Source organism: Aegilops tauschii, chromosome 2 (assembly GCF_002575655.3).
Source record: "Aegilops tauschii subsp. strangulata cultivar AL8/78 chromosome 2, Aet v6.0, whole genome shotgun sequence".
Lineage (NCBI taxonomy): Eukaryota > Viridiplantae > Streptophyta > Magnoliopsida > Poales > Poaceae > Aegilops > Aegilops tauschii.
Genome location: NC_053036.3, coordinates 60,442,508 through 60,468,799, shown reverse-complemented (window position 1 = coordinate 60,468,799; position 26,292 = coordinate 60,442,508). Strand labels below are relative to the sequence as shown.

Below are 26,292 nucleotides of genomic sequence, written 5' to 3'. Positions count from 1 at the left end.
CTTCGCACTGCGGGCCAACTCGCTTGGCTATCTGGAGCAGATCGAAAGCTACGCCCCTGGCCATCAGGTCAGGTTTGGAAGCTTGAACTATACTGCCGACATCCGTGGAGACTTGATCTTTGACGGATTCGAGCCCATGTCAGGTGCCCCGCACAGTCACGACAGGCATGACTTAGCTCTGTCGACGGACAGTGTCCGGGAGATCCCACCTGCAGCTACTCCGGCCCTCGATCCGGAGCAGATTGCGCCATCCAAGGACGGGTGGATGGACCCCGCCACGGAGGCCGCACACTCAGCGGCGATAGAGCCGAATACTGACTTCACCTCTTGTGAGACCCGTGTTGCCGGATACTTGGATTCGCCCCCGGCCATGGGCTCCAAACCGCCTGTGTCCGTGCCAATCGAATCTGATTGGGCACCGATCATGGAGTTTTCCTCCGCGGATATCTTTCAGCACTCGCCCTTGGGTGATGTGCTAAATTCATTAAGGTCTCTCTCCTTGTCAGGAGGCCCTTGGCCGAATTATGTCCGGCTCGAACGGGAAGCGGACGACGAAGAAATTCGTTCCCCACCCACCACCCACTTAATAGCCACTGTCGACGATTTAACTGACATGCTTGATTTCGACTCCGAAGACATCGACGGTATGGATGATGATGCAGGAGAGGAACAGGAACCACCGCCCACAGGGCGCTGGACAGCCACTTCATCATACGATATATATATGGTGGATACACCCAAAGAGAACAATGATGAGGAACGGAAGGATGCAGCGAAGGATAGCTCCCTCGAGAAGCAACCAAAGCGATGGCGTAGGCGCCGCTCCAAATCACGCCTCGACAAAAACAGCGATAACACTACAAGAAATATGTCAACTTGTGACCCTCACTATTGGCCGCTGAAAGGTCATAGTTTTTCATTTGCGACCTTTTTGTGACCAAAAACAGAAGGTCAAAAGCTGGCGGTCGTAAACTGAAATTAGTGACCTTCTCTGTGATATGTAAAAGTTCGTTGGTTCTTCGACCAAATTTTTGGTCACTAGCAACCTCCTCAGGCCATGTAGGCATCCAGCGTGGCAAGCTGATGTGGCACAAGAATCAGCCCGGTCCGATTCGGCGTTTTACATGGGCCGAGCCAAACAATTCGGCCTTTTTAATGTATTTTTGCCTGTTGTTTTTTACTAGCTACATGGGCTTGGGCCATTGGTTCGGCCTTTTTTTGCTTTCTGAGGTGCAGCCTTTTCACGTTCTATATATTTTTTATTTTCGGGTTTTTTTTTTTGTTACATTCAATTTTCAGATTATTGTAGTCAACTGGATGCACATTGTCAGATTCTTCTAGGCACTAGGTCCCAAACATCAGGTTTTAATTTTTCACAACTTGTAACTCAATGATATACCAATCAGAGAATACATTTTAAATATATTCAAATAACAGCCAAATCACCGATGTACCAATCAAGTTTATTACATTCCACCAATCACAATATAACCATATAATATTACACCAATCACAGTATAGCACTCTACAGATAAAACACTCAACAAGTACACGCACGTCTCCAACACCTTAGCGCCTTCAACCTGCAAAACATCACATCCAACCACATATTAACAATCAAATCAATTCACCCCTTGACGACAATAAAAAACTGTGCTCATGTATGGACGAAAATAAAATAAACAATCTTTGAGGCCATATCATGTGCTACAAAAATCTTAACAAATGCATAGATATCCACACGGAGCACATCCTACATGCACCAAGCATCAGGCATATGTTCAAGAAGATAAGTAATTTGAGATGGAAACAAGTACAGCTAACAATCTAACATGTGTAGTAGCACCAGCAAAAAGAGAAAGACATGGAAGAATTTACAAGAACAGCACCCTAGGAGTCCAATTACATGTACATGAGCTACTGCTGCTAGTGTATATAGAACCAATCAAGCTGTTGGTGTAGGAGCAGAGCATGAGTCCAACAGAGCCACATAGGAGCAAACAACAGAGCCACATAGGAGCAAACAACAGATTAAGCATTGCTCCTAACCAACTTAGCAAATCCAGAGCAACCCCATACCACTAGAGCATCACAGGAGCACATATATAAAGCAAGTACACATGGGCAGCTACTGACAGACCCTAGAACCGCATGAATTTATCACCAGAGAGCTCCAGTAGGAGTTGATGCTTGGTTACATCATCTAGCAGCAACTAGCAGAGCCCCACATCCAACCCAAATCATGGCCAAGGCCATGCAGGAGCTACATCAGAGAAGAAGGAACAGGGAGGAGCTCACCAGAGGAAGGTTGTAACCCTAGCAGAGGCTCAGCCACACCACGGCTGTGGTGTGACCATCACCACATCGAGGAGAGGGTCTGGAAGCCGCCGAAGCACCACCGCGGCGACCAGGGCAAGCGCCGGGCATAGTGGCGCCACCCCAGGGACATCACCGCACGGACATCACCGGCCTCGCCCTGTTTCAAGAAATGTTCAGAACAACTTTGTCAGACTCGATCAATTCTGAAGAAACCACTTTATCGTCAGACACATACATACATACAGGATGCAAAAGAAGAAGAAACAGAGCAGGGACCTGGTCGATCATGAGATAGTGTTCATATCATTAGGAAGAAATAGGCCATTGTATAGCTCACATAAACAGATCTACTACTATGCACAACACGAGCACCCACTTGCACTTGGTATATTTCTGTATCTAGGACACCCAGCACTTACAACACTTGGGCTAGTCTAATGTATAGACTTGTTTGCAATAGGAGCCAATGGAACTGAAACACAAGTATCACATGAACAAACAGCGAAAGAAATAGAAGGACGACCTTGTGTGGTGGCCGGGGTGGACGAGGGTGTTCTCCTGGTCAGCTCAGGCATCCTCCTGCACCAAATCAAATAGAAAAATGTTGAAGCATGTCGAATAACTAAACGTACATGTATATATATAATATAGAAGCAACAGAAGCACATATATATCCTATTTCTTCCACAAAGTGTGTATATAGATAGGTCAGATTTTTGAATGCATTGTTGTTGTAAAAAACAAATATGTTGTTGAGGAATTTGACTAGATTTTAGATATGTTAAGCAGAGGCAAGAGTTTTCCCTCAATCAATCAACCTGCTGCAATAGTACTAACTATACTAGTCATGGATGAATTTGACAAGATAAAGCATAGTGGTATCAAACTGAAACACGATTCAGTCGCAAAACAACCACCAACCTTACTTAGTACGTGAGCATCAAGCACACACACATCATACAGGTGCAAATATGATATGAGCTTGGTTTAAGGGCCACAACAGAAACTAGGCTACAACATAGCAGTGATAGAAAAAACCTCACAGTAAAGTCGAGAGGGATCAACCTTGTGTGGGGAGACAATTTCCTCCTCCTCATGCATGTCGACCAAAGAGGGCTCCTGCTCCATCCAAACAGAACAAAGAAATAAAGATGGGTCACAGAAAGAGCTAGCAACTATTTTTACAGAACAAACTGCAGCTGTAATATTCAGATATAAGTAGCTTCACATGTAAACCTATATTTTAGTTCATAGCCTTTTGGGATAATTGTTGGTGGGTTTTGGTCAAGGAAACTTTGGACTTGGAGATGAAGTACCTGAACATAGTTTTTCTTCTCAACCGTCAAGCTGCGAAGCACTCTAATTTTACGAGCGCTGAAGGAGAGAGCATCCAAAACAGTCGCATCGTCGTTGGCTCGTATGAGCCTGAACTTTTCCTGGAAGCATGACACAAGACAAAATCATCTTCTGTGAATGACAAATGTGACTGGCGTCAGCTGATATCACAGGAGACCTACACTTTATGATGTTCTAGATGGACAATTGCATAAAAAAATGCCTATACCACTATACCAGACTCGGAGACTGACCCTCACTCAAAGCCTTAAGTAGTCAACTATTGATTATATATCTGAAGAAATGAAATGAGGCTCGTGCTTCAGACAAAGACCTGAATATTGCACCGAAATTCAGCTGGCATTAGTGCGACATCACAACAGTACTGGTTTTGCTCCTCTGTTTTAGACTAAATTTTTAGTTAGCAGGCGCATCTGAATTCGTGGACACCTGCCTAACGGGCTGGGCTAGCATGGACACCAGTATGCAGTTACGGCTTTGCTAATCACCTCGAGCAGACAGAGCATGCTCGCCAGCGCAGCGTGTACCGAGCTAGGACATTGCAAGGTGGCAAGGAAACAGGAGCAGGGAGCTCGGCAAGGCGAGCAAAGGGAAGTAGTAGGACATGAACCAACCTGCGAGGGGTGGGGCATGAGGGCGGTGTGGAGGCGGGTCTGCTCCAGCGCGGTGCGGACGAAGCTCCACCAGCCGCTCCTTGAGGATGTCCCAGTCCACGGCCCGGCCCCGGCGCGAGGCGGCGACCCGAGCCTGATGTAGCACCAGTGGCCGTCGGTGCTCATGTCGCCCTTGTGGACGTTGAGGCCGAAGAGGACGACGAGGCGGCAGAGGTCGCAGCCCAGGCCGGTCTTGTCCGGGCAGCTGACGGTGACCACCGTCGGGTCCCCCGCTGCGTCCCCGTGCACGATCTGGACCACCTCATCGCTCGGGCTTGGGCGCGCGCCGGATCTCGCCGGACAGGGGTCTTCGGTTCCTGCCTGAGGTCGCCAGGATCGGGCACCGGAGGTGGCGGCGGCAAGGAAGGAGTGGAGCGCTAGGGGATTGGGGATTGGGGAGAGAAACCCTAGAGGTGGCGGAGGAGGAAGAAATGCTGGGAGCGGGAGGGAGGTTTGGGTGCAGCGTGAGGGAAGGAGGGCGCCGCCACCGGCGACGGGAAGAGAGATAGGGAAGCGACAGAAGGAAGGGAGGAGAGGCGGCTGATCTGGATCGGGGAGAGAGAGAGGGGGGAGGCGGCGGCGATCTATATCGGGGAGGGAGACAGGGAGGGTTGGTGGGAGAGGGACGAGAGGTGAGCGAGAGACGCTGGATCGAGGGACTGAGGGAGAGGGTGGACGGCTCAGATCGACTATAGGGGGTGATCCGTGGGCTGCTTCCTGATTGGTTCAAAACATGAGGTATTTATTTAAATTATCTCTTAGTGCTAAAAACAGGGGGTTTTGTGAAGCAACTAGCAAAATTATTTTGCAAATGGCATCACTAAAATTTTCACTTAGTTTGGACCACATTTTATGGATGATCACCAATTTGTATGCATCTCCGATCCTTCTAGCTATTTTTGTTCATTTAAACAAATATCCGCCGATTCAATAGGAAGCGGGTCAAATTTAATCTGCAGTTGCCTCATAGTTTGCTATTTATTTTTTCCAAAAATCATTTTTAGGTACAAAATTATTTATTTAATCAGAGAAACATGAAAAGGTTTCCAAGATTCAACAACTAGCTATGAACGGTCAAGCCCGCCGTTTCGACCGCATTTTAAAACGGGCATAAAAAATGAAAAAAATTGGAAAACCTTCGCATTGTGTCATCATATGTGACCAAGTTTTCAGGAAAAATAATAAACTAGTAATACGACAATTATTTTGAAAAAGTGTTCTCAGAAATGAGCTATCATGCGTGAAGATTCATGCCTTTCAAGCCAAATGATCAATCTTATGCCCACATTCATGGCATAGTTTGTTCAAATGATCTCATATTGTGCATAAGGGTGCATCTTGGAATTCCAAACAATGTTGCCTAAGGGATTTTTCATTTTCTTTGCACGGAAAATTCATTTTCCATTTTTCGAGTGCCCGGAAAGAGGTTTTTTTGTGAAGGACCTACCAAATAGTTGTTGTAAAATTGTACCAAATCAATTTTCTAAAATACTAGGCCATGTTTAATGCACAATTAACCAAATGGTTGGGTGTCAAAAGTTTTGATCAATCTCTCGTGAAAAAGACAAATTTCTGCCGTTTCAGTAGGAAGCGGGTCAAAGTTGAAGTACGGCTGCCTCATAATTTGCTATTTATTTTTTCAAAAAATCATTTCTAGGTACAAAAGTATCTATTTAATCAGAGAAACACCAAAAAAATTCAAGATTCAACCACTAGCTAGGAACGGTTATTCCCGCCGTTTTGACCGCATTTTGAAACGGGCATAAAATTTTCAAAAAAAAATCAAAACATTGGGAAACATCCGCATTGTGTCATTATATGTGACCAAGTTACCATAAAAAATAATAAACTTGTAATACGGCAAACCTTTTAAAAAAATGTTCTCAAAAATGAGCTATCATGTGTGAAGATTCATGGCTTTCAAGCCAAATGATCAATCTTATGGCCATATTCATGGCATAGTTTGTTCAAATGATCTCATATTGTGCACAAGGGTGCATCTTGGAATGGCAAACAATATTGGCTAAGGGAGTTTTCATTTTCTTTGGACGAAAAATTCATTTTCCATTTTTTGAATGCCCAAAATGAGTTTTTTTTGTGAAGAATCTACCATATATTTGTTGCAAAATTGGACCAAATCAATTTTCTAAAATATTAGGCCATATTTAATGCACAATTGACAAAATGGTTACGTGTCAAAAGTTTTTATCTACCTCTCGTGAAAAAGACAAATTTCCGCCGATTTAGTAGGAAATGGGTCAAATTTGAACTGTAGCTGCCTTATAGTTTGCTATTTATTTTTACCAAAAATCATTTTTAGGTACAGAAGTATCTATTTAATCAGAGAAACACCAAAAGCTTTCCAAGATTCACCCACTAGCTAGCAACGGTCATGCCCACCGTTTTGACCGCATTTTGAACCACACATGAAAAATTCGAAAAAATCAAAAAATTGGAAAACCTTCGCATTGTGTCATTATATGTGGCCAAGTTACCAGGAAAAATAATAAACTTGTAATACGACAAATATTAAAAAAAATGTTCTCAGAAACGAGCTAGCATGTGTGGAGATCAAACGGCTTTCAAGGCAAATGATCAATCTTATGGACAAATTCATGGAATAGTTTGTTCAGATGATCTCATATTGTGCACAAAGGTGCATATTGGAATGGCAAACAATGTTGCCTAAGAAAGTTTTCATTTTCTTTGGACGAAAAAAATCATTTTTCATTTTTCGAGCGTCCAAAATGAGTTTTTTTGGTGAAGAACCTATCAAATAATTGTTACAAAATTGGACCAAATCAAAAATTTAAAATACTAGGCCATATTTAATGCATAATTGACCAAATGGTTGCATGTAAAAAGTTTTTGATCCACCTCCCGTGAAAAAGACAAATTTCCGCATATTCATTTTCCATTTTTTGAGTTCCCAAAATAAGTTTTTTTGTGAAGAACCTAACAAATATTTGTTGTAAAAAAATTTCTACATTTTTCAAGAATATTAGACCACATTTTATGAACAAATTTGTGTACACTAGAAACATTTTTTATAGATATTAAACAGTTTTTAGTTACATCATTAACATTTTTAATAAATATTTTGATGTCTAATATTTTGAACACATGCCTACATTTTTAGGACACATTGTACATATTGTTTATATATGTTTAATTTTTTTCAAATACATGATTAACATATTTTCATGTATTCCCAATAAAAAAATATCTTTTCATACATAGGTTTTGATATCTATATTTGTTTTTACACATTGTACATTTTTGTATACATATAAAACATTGTTGATGTTGGTTAGAAAAAATTAAATACATGATTAACATTTTTAGAAAATCTTGTTTTGTTATCTACTTTTCCATATATATATTATAAAATTTTCATATATACGTACTGATGATTATTTTTGCATACACATGAAACTTTTTTTATACATATCTAATATTATTTATGATTACCAATTTTTATATGCATGAAAATTTTCAAATGCACACATATAGTTTTTTAAACACGTGATTACATTTTTTGAAATACGTATTAACATTAACATTTTTTTGAATTACATGTTTAGTTTTGTAATTGCTAAACCATATAGCAAGATTCACGAAGGAGTTCATTATTTTCCCATTCTAATGAAAAACTTGTTATTTTCCCATTTTCGTTGGGCCGAATATATGTTCTTTTTGAGTAATATGAAGGCATCCCACATTTCTTCCTGGATGGGCCGAGGCCTACATGGCACACAGATTTTTTTTAAAAAGAAGGTGGCCTCGTTCCACCGAGGCCCAAGCCCACCTTGAGCGACACCTTAAGTACCAATGCATCCACGTTCACAACCTCATGACCATTTATATTGGTCGTAATCAGGTAGAAAGAAGGTCGTTGACCACTCTTGTCTGCTTTATGACCATTTGGTGTAAGGCAATTTCAGGGTTTGAGCCCTTCCAAGCGAAATGGCCGTGGATTTACGACCAATTCAGCCAGGGTCACTGAGAGAAGGTCACTAGTTGACATATTTCTTGTAGTGTAACAGCGCAAGAAAAAATAATACCCCGGCCGACTCCAGAAACGACGACCACATGGACCCAGCAACATAGCAGGATGAACCAGCGGACGGCGAACATAGTACGGAGCCGCTGTCCGATCACGGCGACGTCGAGGATAAAGCTCATCGACCTCTCTCCGGAGAGGAAAACAGTCCGGACGACGATGCACACAACATCCCGGAAAGGCACTTGGAACAAGAGAACCTCCATAGAAGGCTTATTGCCACCGCGAGAGTCTGAAGAAGCAGAAGCAAAGGCTTAAGGCCGCGCAGAATACGCTCAAAAGTAGATGGAGCAAAGTGCTCGACACTGAAGAAAAGTACGGTGGCAGCCACCACACAAAGAACTATCCAAAGCGCAAGCTGTTGCCTGAATTCGATGATGAGGCCTTAGAGCCTACACAGCCAAAAATAAAACCGCCGACCGGTCGGACTGACCACCTCGTGGCCGCGATAGGGCGGCTAACGAGGCCGCACATAAGTCAGCACACGATTCACGCGAGGACTTGCATCAAAAAGCCGGCGTGACCAAATCCATTTACGGATCTAGGAAGCGCGCTCCAGCGCATAATCAAAACCGAACACTACAACCGTCAAAACGCCATGACACATCCAAATACAGGGGTGCCGCGCACCCCCTATGTTTCACCGATGAGGTGCTGGATCACGAATTTCCAGAGGGATTCAAACCCATGAACATAGAGGCGTACGACGGAACGACACACCCGGGGGTCTGGATTGAGGACTTCATCCTCCATATCCGTATGGCTCGCGGAGACGATCTCCACGCCATCAAGTACTTTCCCCTCAAGCTGAAAGGACCAGCTCGACACTGGCTGAAGAGCCTCCCCGAAAACTCAATTGGAAGTTGGGAAGAGCTTGAGGATGCTTTTAGGGCTAATTTTCAAGGGACCTATGTCCGACCTCCGGATGCAGACGATTGAAGTCATATAATCCAACAGCCCGGAGAGTCAGCCCGAAAGCTTTGGAACAGATTCCTCACTAAGAAGAATCAAATCGTCGATTGCCCGGACGCCGAAGCTTTAGCAGCTTTTAAGCACAATGTCCGGGACGAATGGCTCGCCCGACACCTCGGCCAAGAAAAACCAAGGACAATGGCAGCCCTAACAAGCCTTATGACCCGCTTTTGCGCGGCCGAAGATAGCTGGCTGGCCCGTAGTAGCACCAGCGACCCAGGCACATCTGAAGTCAGGGATAGAAATGGAAAACCACGACACAGTAAAAGCAAGCGTCGAAATAACAAAGACAGCCCAGACAACACGGCGGTAAACGCCGGATTTAGGGGCTCTCGACCCGGTCAACGGAAAAAGCCTTTCAAAGGCAGCAAAGATGGACCGTCCAGCCTAAACAAGATTCTGGACAAAGTATGTCAGATTCATGGCACCTCCGATAAACCTGCAAATCACACCCACAAAGAATGCCGGGTCTTCAAGTAGGCCGGCAAGCTAAACGCCGAACACAAGGGGAGGGAGACAGCAAGTGAAGACGAGGATGAGCCTCGCCAGCAAAACACTGGGGGACAGAAAAAGTTCCCACCAGAGGTCAAAACAGTGAACATGATTCACGTGACGAAAAGGAGGAGCAAACACGCACTCCGAGACATATGCGCCGTAGAGCCCGTCACCCCTAAGTTCAACCCTTGGTCGGCCTGCCCGATCACTTTTGATCGTAGGGATCACCCGACTAGTATCCGGCACGGAGGATTGGCTGCCTTGGTGCTAGACCCAATAATCAACGGATACCATCTCACCCGAGTTCTCATGGACGGCGGCAGTGGTCTTAATCTGATATATCAGGACACCGTCCGCAAAATGGGGATAGACCCAACGAGAATTAGCCAAAGCAATACTACCTTTAAAGGAGTAATACCAGGCCCAAAGGCCCGCTGCACGGGCTCTCTCGTACTAGAGGTTGTATTCGGTTCCCCCGACAACTTCCGAAGTGAAAAGTTAACCTTCGACATCGCTCCATTCCGAAGCGGCTATCAAGCACTACTCGAAAGAACGGCCTTCGCTCGTTTTAATGCAGTACCGCATTATGCTTATCTTAAGCTCAAGATGCCCGGTCGACGCGGCATCATCATAGTTAGCAGAAACACTGAGCGTTCCTTACGCGCGGAAGAATGTGCGGCGGCTTTAGCAGCTGAACACTAAATGGCCTCTCCAACTAGCATAAACGATCGGTCGTCAAGACCGCGGACACGGCTAGACGAGTCCGGCGCACCACTAGCTGTAACAGCTTAGATAAACCTGAGATTGGGTTGATGAATGTACCCCTGTAGACGGTGCTAGGGGCTTCCCGCATGAAAAAAAACAAAGTCTACAGTTCGGCTCGACCTTATTTTGAATTTTAATGGTTTATTAAGAATAACCAATTTTTTCGCACGACAAATTTCATCTAAGTTCTTCTCTTTTAACAGATGATAATCATGCTACACCCTTCCAGGATACGGCACAACGGAGACACAGGCGCAGACGTGCAGCAGGGCCCCGCTCAAAGGTTTCTTTTTAGATTAAGACCCTGTGTAAACCTTTCTTACTGTCTCTTGTTGCTTCACACCCTCCGGATACTCAACACAACTGAGAGGGACGATGGCATTATTGGCATTTCTCCACGTCAGACTAATGCACGTACCTGGAAATTCAGGGTTCAAGGGCGTTACTCAGCCCGGTATATGTTGTAAAGACCGAATACCTTAGGGAGTGTTCGGTGTCGCGAGTTTGTCCTTATATGCATCAGCTCCGAATCATGTCTTTGGTCAAATGTTGGGTTTGTCCGGCTCCCGTGTTTTGCTACCTTACGTTCCGCTCTATCGGCTAAGGTGGCACCGGGAGAACTACTGCGATTGTGCCCTGGTTCATCCGGACGAGCACCTCAGTAGAGAAAGCCGAAAACTGACTATCATGATAAAGCGCGAGACTGGTCAACCACTCGATGACTCATCGGAATCTTCGGGATTCCTCCGCATTAACGAAGGACCGGTTTCCCCGGTCATGTATGTACACGCACCGTATTCGGATAGACGCGGAAGTACCGGGGGCTATATAGTAGCCCCACTGTCAAACTCCTATGGTTAAGTGAAAGTGTTAAAGCAATATAGTCCGATTGCCTCGTTCGCCGCGCTACCACCTCCTTAATGGACCAAGACATTGGATCAAGTGTGAACACGCGCTTTTGCGAACACCCCCGCATTATATGCGTGGGGGCTGAAGCCGACGATTGCAAACTTTCAGGTTATACACACACACACACAAACGACCGCACATGAGGCATAATAATACTTTCAAGCAAAAGTATAAACACAGCCTTTATAATTCAAATAGCATTGTTCTTACAATTGGGATACATGTCACTAGAACATGATACTCTTCGAGCACTGAGCCTCTATTAAACAAGAGCCTTCTAGGACCTCTTCAAAATAGTGCTCGGCCGATACCCGGCCTACGGCCGAACTCTGGGTTGCAATAGCGGTGGCCTCCATCTCTGCCCAGTATGTCTTGACACGGGCAAGAGCCATCCGCGCACCCTCTATGCACGCCGACCTCTTCACAACGTCGATATGCGGCAAAGCACCAAGGAATCGTTGCACTAAGCCAAAATAACTATTCGGCCTTGGTCCTTCTGGCCAAAGATGATCCACAACAGACCTCATGGCAAGCCCGGACAACCTATGGAGCTCGGCCCACTCAGCCATTTGCTCATTTAACAGCAGCGGACGCACTGGAACATTGAACTGCGACCAGAACAGCTTTTCCACTTCGTGATCTTTTTGATCTTTGAAAAAATCGGTCGCATCAGCAGCACTCACTGCCAAATCCAAGTATGCGTCTGCAGAACTCCATAATTGATCCAGAAGGGCATACTTAGGATCTCCGAACTTTGTCCGCAACAAAAAGGGCTTCCCAGCTGCGATATCTCCGGCTTGACGTAGCTCCTCCTTCGCCGCTCTGATTTTAGAGCGGGCTTCCTTGGCGGCTACCATGGCTTTCTCCAGGTCCGCCGTCTTCGTTTGGCTTTCCTTTTCAAGAAGCTCATAACGGTCGGCGGCATCCTTCAACTCAACAGCCATCTTGGCTATTTTCTCTTTGCTCTGGCAATGCGCAGCCTGTTCGGCTCTTAGCTCTTAGACCGCCTTTAGGGCGGCCGCATCACTCTTCCTGGCTTGCTCCTTGGCTCGGGCAAGTTCCGCCCGAAGGGTCTCCATGGCGGCAGCTCCATCTGCAGTCACAGCATATTACAGATACTAGCATCATGCTCCTCTTAATATATATTGATCACCGGAGAATACATACCCTGTGCCTCATCAAGCCGCTTGTTTACAAGCACGATGTCGGCATCTGCCGCTTCAGTTCGGCAAACTCACCAGTCCGGCTAGCCACCGAACCCTCAGCTGCCAACACATGAAAGCAGCATGATCATTACCTGGGACTATGATCCTCTGTTTGCCGTCTTCCGACAGCAACCAGAGTCTCAGGGGCTACTATCTGCATAGGGCACACCTAGCGTGTGCAGTACCGTCAAAAAATATATATTACTTTGCGTACCTCAAAGCCTCTTAGCAGGCTCATAAAGGCTTCATGCAACCCACTTTCGGCGGATGAAATTCTCTCAAACACCGTACCCATTAGAGTACGATGCGCCTCTGAGATAGCCGCTTGCTCCAGAAGACTCATCAGTGCGTCCGGTTGTGCGCCGGACAGTCCCGGACTCTTTTTGTGCCTCTTCTTAGGAGCCGAATACTCCGGACTTCGGGTGGCCGAAGGGTTACCTTCTGGCCTTGGCGGATCAGGAGAAATCCTCTATGACGACACCTCAGGGTCGTCCGCCTCACGAGGCGGGGAGGCACGGGGAGGCGTTTCGCTCTCCATCATCTCCGGAAGAAGATCCCCCGAAGACGAACTCTGTCGAGAAGGGCTACGATCCGAACTACAAGACATACGTCTCGGTTATTGTTCTTAGAAATGAAGCATGGTATATTTACTATAAAGTACTTTTGTTTACTTACAGCTCGGTGGAGGGCTGGTTCCCTTGCGGGCACTGTGCGGTAAGGATGCCCTCCGGGGTAGGGCCCCCTGACAAAGGTTTCTTCCCTCGTTTGAAAACCATCGTTTCCAAGTCTTCACAGGCGGCCCTCTTCCTTCCTTGGGGAGAGGGAATTTTAGATTCTCCTCCCCGGTTATCCTCCTTCGCGGAGGCACTAATTCCCCCGGTTTGGATGAATAATGAGTGAGGCTCGCTTTCGGCTTCTTTGTTCCTCCCTTTATCTTTCCCTGATGGCGCTTGATAAGGCGCGAGCTCAAGCATCCTGGCTAGTACAGGATCCGGTGAGCCTTCGGGAAGGGGGGCCGAACACCTGATCATCTTCGCCTTTTTTATCCAGTCCTGGTCAAAAGGCGACCTTTCAGAATGATGTTGTGATAAATTAAAAGACAACGTGTTCGGCCGCGGAATTACTTACTTGGGTATCTGGACGATTGCAGTTCAGAGCCGCATCCTCGGTGGTGTCCGGACACTTTATTCATGATCCGAAGAACGATCCATACATCTCTTCAAGCGTCGTGCCGAAGAATTGCTGAATAGTTCGCGGTCCTTCTGGGTTGAACTCCCACATACACTACAGAAAAATACACTTCCGCGATGATACGTGTTTGTCACAGTAGGTCGCGTTTTTTGTCATGCATGTACATCCATGACAAATTTATGACAGAATCAAGATAGTCATACCTGTGCTATCGTAGAAGTGTTCCATGACATTACCAAAATTATCATCACTGAAGTGTCCACTTCCATGACGATAAATCGCGCGTCACAGAAGTGCTTTCGTCAAGGGTGACCGACACGTGGCATCCACCGTAACGGAATGCCGTTAAGCTATCGGGTCGGGTTTTGGATCCGATAACCCGTTAACAGCCCCGACCAATGGGGATTTTCTACGTGTAAAATCATCATTGGCTAGAGGAAACACGTGTCGGCTCATCGTTGGGACAGATGTCATCCACTCACTGGACAGAAGGCGCCTATGATACGTCGACACGTGGCACAGCCCAACAGTGGCCCATTCCTGTGAAAAGGCCGGCCCGTTTGACTTGGTCAAAAGCTGGCGGGTCGGCCCATCGAAAGCCTGTTAACGGCATGTTTGCATATAGCCCATTTACAGCCCGCTAACCCAAGGTCCGTTACGCCCTATCCGAATTAGGCCCAGTAGCGTCATTTGGGCCATCCAATATGATTCCAGCCCGTTTTCACTTCTGGCCCATGTATAGCCCATGACGTCTTTCGGCCCATATGAGGCCCTTTGTAACTCTTGGCCCATTAGCGGCTCGTGCCGAAACTGGCCCGTAATGAACAGTGTATTACTTTACACCCATTAACGGCCCGTGGTGAAACTGGCCCGTAATGAACAGTGTATCACTTTATACCCATTAACGGCCCGTTATTCCGTTGGGCCGTTTCCAGCCCAAGTTAACTTTCGGCTTTCTGAGGGCCCATTTGTTCTTGGGCTCATTTGCAGCATTCGGTTACTTATGGCCCGTTACTGTCATTTTCTGCTTGTGGGCCAAATTCAGCCCGTCGTTACAGTCGGCCCGTTTGTGGATCGTTAGTCTGTTGGGCCATTTTCATAGCATCACCAAATACGGCCTATTAACGATGGCCCGTTATGGTCGGCCCATGAACGGACGATTCCAACTCTAGCCCGTTTACGGCCATAATGCGGTCTGTTTGGCCCATGTTTGGCCAATCGATCATACGGCCCGTATAAGGCCCATTGATGATATGGCCCGCAGAAGGCCCATTGTTTCTACGGCCCGTAGAAGGCCCATTGTTTCTATGGCCCGTAGAAGGCCCACTGTTTCTACGGCCAGTAGGAGGCCCAGTGTCACTACAGTAAATATTAGCCCATGGTTATTGTGGCCTAGTTTTAAAAAATAGGTTATCGCAGCCACTAGCTAACCGCGGAAAAAGAACTGCAATGACTACAAGCAAACGAATAAACAAGACAACAAGGAAATATATAAGCAAGCAACTAACGCTAGGCTATCACGGCTATTACACATATTACATCCACTGGGCATCAAACTTCGCCACCAGTGCAAATATAGGGAACAAAGCAGCATATCATATACACTGGTTGTCAAAGTTGGCGACCAGCGCAAATAAACGCCGCAGCAAAACAAATCCAGAACTGAAACCACTTCAGAAGATCTCAAGAAACAATATCCTGGGTACCCATAAGGCTGGCAAGATGCTTAGCAAGCTTATTAACTTTCTCTTGTTTGGCGCTTAAATCCTCCAGCGCTTGCTGTTGCACCAGAAAATATGCATCTGAATTCTGCAGGGACTTCCTCAGTCCTTCAGCTTCCTGTCGCAACACATCTGATCGATGTCTTTCAACTTGAAGTTGAGACTCAAGAAGACGAACTGATTCAGGCAGCGAGTTCGAAGAGCTTGTGCCAGCAGTAGTGGCCAGTAACTCGAACACTACATCAAGACAGGACTTTTGGGTTCCCTCACTATCGTCAAGATAGTTTTTATCAGCTTTCTTGGAGACCAACATGGATGTCTCACTATCTTGAACCTTATCTGCATTACTTCCTTTACCATTGGATAACGCGGTACTATTCTCCAATATTTTGTCCGCATTCTAAAAGAGAAACAAGCAGACACATCACATGTTTACCATGTTGTATATGAAACTCATTTGGGTAAATGAGTTCAGTAGTAAAGTGGACATGATAACAACATGAAACAAACATATATCTATGTACCATGGTCACTTTATGGTCTATATCATTCTAGTTTTTGTTGCCAAATCAAGATAGAGACACAGTTCAAATAATATTTGTTCAAGACAAAGCAGAATAGACAGAATATAAGTGTGGGTAACTATAGAGCAATAACAACACTTGTAATGTGCATGACATGAGAACATAACTGTTTATTCAATTGAAACTGAAATCAACATAGAGCAGGTTACAACAGCAAACCAGTTAAAGAAACAGGTTTAAAACATACCTGTTGCGCCATTGGAGTTTCAATTCCATCCTTCAAATTTGAAAATAGTTGGTATGAGTAAATACAGTAATGCAAGAGCAAAGGAGTATGAACCATAGCTACAGAACCTGACCTGAGAACAAATCTTCTTCTCCTTTAAGTGTTGAGTTGGGATTCGGAGTGGTGGTCCTCGTGCTTTGGGCACTGTAGTTCCCTTACTAACTGCTCGTGTTTGGGTGCTCTGTGGTGGAGATGGTGCTGTGTCAACTGGAACTGGGTTACTATCTGCCGGGGTTGGGGTTAGAAGGGGTGTAGCTGGTTCTCTGTCCAACTGGGTAGGGGTACAATCTGCGAGAGTCTGGGTTATGTGTGGTGGATCTGGTCCTTGGGCAAGTACAACCGTGGTTCTATCTGCATCAACTGGTAGCACTATCTTTTCTGAAGACCGTGTTGTTACTCCCTTAGATACTGCCATCACGCTCTCCAATTCAAATGGCTGATAAACAAGAAAAGTAATTGAAAGTATAGACATTGTATGATAGACAGGTGCAATGGATAGTGGGGAATAAAAGAGGGCATGAAATAATTCATATTTATGTTGTCTAACCAAACAGGATAGCATGACACAATTTCACATATATGATGGCTAACTAAAGAGGATAGCATGACACAATTTCACATTATGATGGCTAACTAAAAAAGATGGAAAGACATAGTTCAAAATATGAGACTATGTAAACATGATGACATGACATAACTATATAATGTGTTTATTAAATAGGTTGGCATGCCATAATTCACATACATTCACGGATAGAATGCCATAATTCAAAATATGATGACTGTAAACACTAAACAGGATGAGATGATATAACTATATGATGTCTTTATTAAATGGGTTGCCATGCCATAATTCAGATAGATGATGTGTATGTACTATGTAAACATGATGGCATGATATAATTCAAATATATGATTTATATAGTAAGCAAGTAAGCAGATGGCAATCCATATATGATGTAAAAACTAAGCAATGCAAGACAACATGCATGACATGGGTAATATAACCCTGCCAAGTTTGAGCATAGACCTCAGGGGGAAATAGGACTGGTCATCAGTCTTCGAATCCTCCTATGAGGAGCTCTCTGTAACCAGCAAGATGTCTGCTTCAGCAGGTAGCATTGTCTGCTCTGAATACCTTGTTTTCACTCCAGATACTTCCATCACCGCTTCAAATGGCCGATGCACAGGAAGAGTAATTGAATATACAAACGTTGTCGACAAATGGAACACATAATACAAAAAAATGATAGCATGATATAATTCACATATATGATGATTGGCTAAACAACATGGCATTGCATAATTCACATATATAATGCCTTTGCAACAAGATAGCATTGTATAATTCACATATATAATGTCTTGCAACAAGATGGCAATGCATAATTCACATATATGGTAATTAGACGCTGAACAGGTGGCATTCACGCAAAGCATGTCTAAACTAATCAAATGACATAGCAATGCGAGACACCATACGCACGATATGAGCAACATAACCCTGCCAAGTTAGAGCATACACCTCGGGGGGGGGGGGGAATAGGACTGGTCATCTGTCTCTGAATCCTCCTTTGAGGAGCTATCCGTAACCAGTGAGATATGCGCTTCATCAGATAGCATAATCTGCTCTGAAGACCTTGTTTTCACTCCAGAATTTGCCATCACCGTGTCAAATGGCTGATGCACACGAAGAGCAGTTGAATGTACTAACATTGTTGACAAATGTAATATGTAACAAAAAAAGGATGGCCTGATATAATTTACATATAAGATGACTGGCTAAGCAGGATGGCATTGCAAAATTCACATATATGATGCCTGGCTAAACAAGATGGTGTTGCATAATTCACATAAACGATGAATAAACTAAACAGATGGCATTCGCACAAAGGATGTCTAAACTAAGCAGATGACATATTTGATGTATAAAGGAAGCAATGCAAGACACCATATGCATGATATAACCAACATCAGCATGCCAAGTTAGAGCGAAGACCTCAGGGGGTAAATAGGAGTTGTCTTCTCCTTCTGAATCCCCCTTAGAACAGATATCTTCCTCTCGATGACAATCCGAAATGCGTGGAGGGGCTGCCTTTGCGCCTACCATGGAGCGATGTCTGCATGAAATTTTATTGCCACGCAAGGCTCGTCTCTTTTGCTCTACATGTTCAGTTCCATTGTTTACAATAACTGTCATGCATAGGAATAAAACATAGTGAGATTATGTAAGGAGTGCATGCAGAAATCCAGAGTGATGGTAGCAACCTGTGGATAGACCCAAAACCAATAATAGCAGGTAGATAATGGCTTCAGTTAAAAAATACAGATAATGGCTTCTTTACTGTTTGTTTCCCACCCAACATGAAACTCATAGTAAACAGCGAAGATTAACCAGATAGTAGATATATACTATTGATAGCGGCCCCGATATGTACCCCACAACCATTTAAAAACTCAAGTTTGACCATTAGTTTGGAGCTGACTCAGAGTCTAATCGGTGAACAGGACGATAAAGTAGCATGTAATATTAAGCGATGCATAACGTAAGCAGACACGAAAGAGTGCGACCTCTCTTGCGGACCCGTGTAGTCCTCGAGGTCATCTGCTCGGTTGATGATGGTAATGCAGTTTTCATGGCTGCCAGCGGCGGGGAAGAAGATCTGAAGCGGCGAAAGACAGTCTGGAGGCCGGATCCCTGCTGTGCTGGACCCTTCTGTCGTTGGAGCAGCTGAGCTGGGGTGGACGACGGCGCAGCAAGAGCGGGACAAACCACGCAAGGTTTTCTTTGACAACTATCTGTAAGATAAGTAATTCTGTAAGGGCTCGTTTGAATTGGAGGATTCCAACAATCCAGGGATAGGAAATAGACAGGAATAGGATAGGAATGCACGTGCAAAACAGAGAATTTAAAAATACAGGATTTCTGCCAATCTGGGTGTTTGATTCACAACAATTGGAAGATCACAAGATGCAAAGAAGCATGGTGAGATTAAGTCAAACCACAAGAAAATGTACGGTTATAATGCTATTATGCTACTATCTCTTAGTCGTGTGCTTCATGAATAGGAATTTGAAAAGGAGGACAAGTGAAAATTAAAATTCCTACGTTTTTTCTTTCAAGGAGACACTAAAGGAACAAATCCGTCTGCTCAGTGGACAATATATATAACATGTAGAGTAAAAAAGAGATGCAACAAGTGTACAACCTCTTTGGCGAAGCCATGTCGATCTCAGGGTGATTGGGTTGGCCGGTGAGGATGCTCCGGCTGACTTTGCTGTCGGAGGAGGGGAAGAAGATCTTAGGCGTCTGGAGATGGAGCCCGAGGTACTGCTCCGCTGTGATGGAGGGTTTCGTTGTTGGAGCAGCTCCGGTGAGTTGTACGACGCCGAGGCTGAAGCAGGACAAGAGAGACAACGAACAACGTTAACCTGAGTGGAATTCTAATAGCATCTCCAATACATGACGTAAAACACATAACCACAAAGTGCTAGATGTAAAATTCATCAGCCGCTCATCGCTGAACTTAACTGTCGAAACTGAACTTAACTGTCGAAACTGAACTTAACTGTCGAAACTGAATTTTGCTGTCGAAACTGAATTTTGCTGTCGAAACTGAACGCACTAGCAAGGTGAGGCTACACGTCGGTCGACTGACTTTTTCATCTCTGGTCAGTCGATTTTGCAGCCGTTGGATACGAAATCAAGGGCCTGCAGTTCATCTTCAACCTCCACCCCCCTGAGCTGCCAGCCACCACCGGCCAAACAGCAGCCCCCCGCCGCCCGCGGCCGGCGGTGCGCCGCCCCGCCCGCCCCGAAAACACTCCCCACCGCCGGTCCGCCGCCGCCCCGGCCATCCCTCTAGGCCCCCCCCGTGCCGAGCTTTTTCTCCGGCGATCCCCACGCCACCGCCCCGCCAACGCCCCGCCACTGCCGGCGACCACCACCCCCATCCTGAACCCTAAGATAGATAGTGGGGTACCTCTCCGGCGAGCCCCCCTCCCCGCTGCGGCTGGTTCTTCCTTCACCCCGGCGAGCCCTCCCACCCCCTGAAAATCGACTGACCCAAAAGTCGATTCAGTCGACTGAAGCGTAGCTAAATCGGAGCAGCATCGCAAGCAAGAGCAAGAGCGAGAGCAGCAGCGCGAGCAAGAGCAATAGCAAGAGCAGACCAGGCAGGGGACTGAGAGCAAGAGCAGAGCAGCAGCGCGAGCGAGAGCTAAAGCAGCAGCAACTCCTACTGATGTGGACGTCGCCGCCGAGGGAGCGACACCGTGGAGGAAGTGGCTGGCGACGCCGCCCTGGATGGAGTCGCGCCGTGTCGGCTCGGGACCGAGGACCGGCAGCACCGTGAGATCGAATCAAGAAGAAAATGCGGCGATTAGTGTACAACCTCTTTGGTGGCGCCGATTAGGCTGAAGCTTCATCCGAGGAAATGGTGATGATGATGCTCTTCCGGTGGTGCAGGTGAAGACGGCGGTGTGGGAATGGAGATGGCGCGAAATTCGAGGGGAACATCGGGGCAGCTCCTTGGAGGTGGAGGACGGGGTGGCTGAACTGGCGGGACGATGAGATCGACGACAGATCCTCATCCGGTACGGTGGATGAGGGACGTCGAGGTGTTGCTGTGGACGACGTCGTCAGGGAAGAGGCTCCGGCTGGGTGGCGGACGGAGCAGGGTGTGGGGTTTCGTCGCAGGTTTTCGCGGCCTCGGTGTACGAATGGGTGGGCGGATGGGATGGCAGTGGGGAACCATGGCTTAGAGACGCACTTCTCCGAAATGTGGGGTGAGTTACGAAAGTACCCCCACCGATTTGAGGCGGTTCTTTCGGTTCAGGGGTACCATGGGCATTTCGCGTGTCGGGGTTTCACATGAGGTGGGAGTTTTCGCGCGCGTTGTAATTTTGGAATAGCAAGGCGCGGGTTGAGATGGAGGGAGTTGTCGGAGCACAACGAGACAAAGATATATCTTAAATATTTCGGGCTAACAAGGCGCGGGTTGAAATTTCCGGACAAGCCTAACGTGTACTATACCAAATCAATGCGCACTACAAATGTCATTCAAAACTTTGAATTCATGTTATGTTCAATTAAAATATTTCGCTACGTGTATAATGCATGCAACCTACTACTCAAATGAACGTTTTAGTGCATTCCAAACATATATACTACCGCTTCAATATGAACTAAATTTGAATTCGTTTCTCTATTTGAATAAGATCTACAGTAATGATTGTTGTGAAGTCAAAGCATTTGAATTCGTTTCTCTGTTTTAATAAGATCTACAATCATCATTATTGTCAAGTTAAACCATCGTTTGTGTATTATCTTCACAGCACACCACATGATTAGTCTCGAGTTACATATGAACTATGTGTACTATATGAACTCGAACTAGATTTTTTGAATCCACTTTTTTTTGATTTCAAATTACATTACATTTCTAGATCTAGCTAGATCTTCATAATCTAAACCATGTCTCATATGTATAATGTGTTTATCACATTATGTATGGTGCCCCGCCCCCTACGCCTACAAGTATTTAGATGTGAGTTGCAAACACCACACATTACCACATATTCAAATAAAATGTGAGAATGTTCGATATATAGTATTGTTTAGATTGTTCGATATTTAGTTGTAAGCTGCAAACGCCACACATTATCACAAATTCAAATAAAATTTGAGATTGTTTGATGTATAGTATGGTTTAGATTGTTCGGCATTTAGCTGTGAGTTGCAAACGCCATGCATTATCATATTATGGTATAACATGTGCACAGCACGTGTATCACCGCTATATTCATGCATGCAATATTTAAAACACTATGATCTCCTATTCAAATATATGAATCCACTTTCATATCAAATTATGATCTTTGTTAGTCTCTTACACCCACACAATCCTCTAACCTTTGTAGCTACCACTAACTTTCTCTCGTGCATGCACACGCCCTCCTCGCCCTCCCCCTCCCTCAGCATTCTATCCACCGGGCACATTCATTTTTTTCTTTAGGTCATTCTCCCAGAGTCTCCATAACTCCTTTCCGACACACACCGATCGATAAACCTCTCCAGCGATGCCTGCCTACAACATACACACACACCTTCAATCTCCTCCTTTATGTGTCCTTGCCTCGTGTCTCTCATACGGTCAGACACACGTGTAAACTCTCGCCCCTCTTTTCATCGATCTCACAACCGCACACTCCTCCCCCTATCTAGCTAGTAGTTGGGCCTCTCACACCACCTCCTAGCTCCATTCTCTCTGTCTATCCGTCTCGCTGGGCCTTATTTGCCTCTAACAAATGGACGTACACCGACCGATCTCTCGCTATACATATAGCTAGCTAGGTCCTTATAACTCGTTTTTACCCACACGTCAATCGATCTACCTCATTAGTTGTGTCTCTCCCTTCCTCCGACAAACAACAATTGATCTACCGATCTAGTTAGGTTTGCTTACCAAACACATGGTTCCCCTTCATCATCCATGGATGCGTCCCGACAGATCTATCACGCACAGGCACACACAGAAACACATCCCCACTCTTATTGATAACATTGTAGTTCCACCCTCAGTTTGTCTAGTAGGCCTCTCCCACCATCTTCGAGAAGCAACTCCATCACCCATCCAGCACTCTACCCCTCTCCCTCCCTCTCTCTCTCCTCTCTCTCTCTGTCCCATCACATTTCCCGTCCTTCAGTTATGTATGGATGTCGACCGATCTCCCTCAAGACATAGCTGGGTCTCTCCTTCTCAACACATATACGAGTCGTTCTACCTCTATAGTTAGGCCTCTGCCTACCCCTCCCCCCACCCCCTCCCCCCACACACACCGATACATCGAGCGCTCTAGTCATGTCTCCCTGCCACACACAAACTTGACATGTGCCCTCCAACGTTCCGGTAGGCCAGTCGCCCTATATCTCTGACTTGCACACACACACAATTTCGATGGCTCTCTTCATCGATCTCGCACCCACCCACTTGATCCTCTCTTCAACTCTATCGATAGCTATGACCGCTCCCTCTCTTCTCGTGGATTGCCCGACCCTCTATGTATGATATGGATCGGCCTCCATTTCACACACATTGCATGCAAAATTTTGTTTGAGATGTCATCGACACATATTCCCACAAATAATTCATGAAATCAAACCCCCACCCCACCCCAAAACAAAAAACACTCACGAACGCGGTTTGTATCTCTCACACCCACGTAGGTGGGGGACGTGCACGAAGAGAAGAGGTGCATGCACGGCGCACGTACTCCCATCTCTTTCCCAACCACACCCACGCGGGTACATGGTGGAGCTCATTTCTGTACGAAAAAGGCAGCCCACGTGGTAATTTGGCACGTGTACTGGTTGTCCACTTGGTGGAGGGAGGATCATCTACCACGGGTGAACAAACAAATTGCGACTTGACGTGTTATGTTAAAAAAGAGGCAAACCATGTGGGGCCTACCTTAGAGGCAAGGCTCTATACACTGGAGTACTTTTGATGTGTCCCGTCAACTCCCAGAACGAGGAGAAGCTTGCTTAGTACGCCGTCTCCCCAGCCCACGGGCGCGGTGGCTCACAAGATGAGGTGAAGCTTGCTCCGCCTTACGCCTGCTCCCTCGCCCATGAGCGCGGTGGCTCGCAGGACGAGGAGAAAAATTTACTACTCCCTCCGTTTACTCCTCGTCCCTACTACCTTGGTTATAGAGATTATATCATATTGTTTGGAATATATATGTCCTTTAGTAGATTTCAATATGAACTACTAGTACATACTCCAAACACTGATGTATATAGACGTATTTTAGAGTGTAGATTCACTCATTTTGCTCCGTATGTAGCACTCTCCCTCGCCCCTCGACCCTCGCCCACGTGGTGGACGTGCAGCAATTCATTCGGTCTCATATAGCCAGAACGATATATACTGCACTACCATTATTGCTCGACTTCCCGAAGAGGCGAAGAGCCAATCGCAAGGTTAATATTTTGGACATGCCAAGCGCAAGGTTATAGGAGAACGAGTAGTAGGTGCCGCGTCATTTATAAATAAAGTTTTTCTTCTTCAGTGGCACGTACGCTCCACTATACATAGTCAGGACGGGCCAGCCTACACGGTTGCTTGCTGGGGTTGCTCTCTTCACACTCTCTTGCACAAAACGACTGTGGCCACATCTTTAACATCCCGGCGGATCACGTCCGCTTGGGGAAGGGGTGGATGCTTAGTGTAGATGCGGTGGCCGTCACCGACGGCGAAAACCCACTGTCGGCATGTCCCGATCAGGGGTCCCCGCCGTTCTCTCTCACAAAGCCGGTGAGGTTGCCTTCGTCCCTTGCTCATTGCCGCGACGTGGGCAGTTGCCGCCTCCCACCGCCCTCCTCAAGGTTGAGCTACGTCCCTCAGGTACAACTCCCTTTACAACCGGCTTGCACCACTGCTCCAGCTGCCCACATCACTCCCTATGGATATTTCTCTACTTCTTTGCCCCTCACATACCTCTACTGGCTTCTACGTACTGTATTTGTGATGAGTTTATGTCTCATCAACTAGTCCCAGTAATCTTATTCTAATCGCGCTTCTTCAATTTCTTTGCCACAGGGATGCTCATCTCGATTTTGGTGAAACTGCACAAAATGATCCGATGGCAAAAGGTTGCAAACTTCATTTATTAGGAAGCTCAAACGTTGCCAACAAATTGAAGCCTGGTCAGGGTTCACGGTTCAAGGGCTAGGGACTGCATGGTTCGTTTTTTTCTTTAGCTGCCTCTGTTCCAAAGTAAGTGTCAACTTTAGTAGTAGTACAACTTTGTACTAAAGTTTGCACAAAGTTGAGACACTTATTTTGTAACGGAGGGAGTACATATTTGCTATGATCTGTCAATCATTGAGATGCAATAGCATGCATGTTAGTCTCCTTTGTATGTGATGAAATGTTGCAACGGGCAACCTTGGACGCAAGATACATGTAACAGAAGCTGGAAGCTTCATAACATTGTACAAATTTATCTCGCTGATAAATTACAGTACGTACTATACTAGTACTTCCTCCGTTCCTAAATATAAGTCTTTGTAGAGATTTCACCATGAACCACATGCGGATGTATATAGATGCATTTTAAGTGTAGATTCATTCATTTTGTTCCTTATGTAGTGGAATCTCTACAAAGACTTATCTACTAGTAATAGCTAGCCCCCACTACTAGGAATTCTCTATCCTCTCCTTGAGCCACATCATCAAAATTGATGTAGCCGTTAGATGAAGTAAATCAGTCCATAATAGCCGTCTGATCTAGACGTTGAGAGGCTCCGCACTAAGCCACATGCAAGCATGCAGAAATACCGTGGCACATGCATGTGAGTGGGTTTTAAATCACATCAACATGTCTGCATGCAAGCATGCACCGGTAGCATGCATGTAAGTGAGCTTTTAAGTCCCATTAACATGTCAAAAAGAAAAATATAATCCCATTATGCAGTAGGAGTTGGCTGACCTTTCTTCCTTACGTGGGATGATCTAAATGATGATGGGAGTTTATTTAGTTTGGCTTCCACATTTGTCATGCGGTTATAGAGTTTTTGTAGTTCTATGAAATCGATAATTTTGCGCAGAGAGATATACCGCTGTTCCGTGGCAACGCGCGGGGACTCATCTAGTAATATTTAGGAACAGAGGGAGTACTATGTAAAGAGTTAGGTGTCGCACGGTGATAGTGTGAGGTGGGCCATGTAATCACTGAGCCTGCGTGTTTTCACTGCTCCTGCACGCCTCCGCTGTAAGAATGGAGAAAATTGTAATCTAGTAGTAGTACCTCCTTTCGCCGAAAGCGTG

The 26,292-nt window shown here is 45.7% G+C and overlaps 1 protein-coding gene across 1 annotated transcript; it reads right to left on the bottom strand.

Annotated features, from left to right (window-relative positions):
- Nucleotides 1–1,396: 1,396 nt before the first annotated feature.
- Nucleotides 1,397–21,312, bottom strand: LOC109746403 (uncharacterized). Its single transcript, XM_073506848.1, has 7 exons — nucleotides 21,304–21,312; nucleotides 4,290–5,045; nucleotides 3,636–3,755; nucleotides 3,385–3,438; nucleotides 2,843–2,898; nucleotides 2,299–2,476; nucleotides 1,397–1,583 (listed from the first exon to the last, which is right to left on the bottom strand). Exons 1-5 carry the CDS (start codon nucleotides 21,310–21,312, stop codon nucleotides 2,887–2,889), a joined length of 951 nt encoding a protein of 316 aa, XP_073362949.1. The 3' UTR covers nucleotides 1,397–1,583; nucleotides 2,299–2,476; nucleotides 2,843–2,886.
- Nucleotides 21,313–26,292: the final 4,980 nt, after the last annotated feature.

Bases quoted from the DNA above. Each gene is read 5' to 3' on its own strand.
- LOC109746403 (XM_073506848.1), bottom strand. The intron at 3,756-4,289 runs GTTGGTTCATGT...TCATGCTTCCAG, and splicing joins TCATGCCCCACCCCTCGCAG to GAAAAGTTCAGGCTCATACG. The intron at 3,439-3,635 runs GTACTTCATCTC...TGGATGGAGCAG, and splicing joins AGAAGAAAAACTATGTTCAG to GAGCCCTCTTTGGTCGACAT.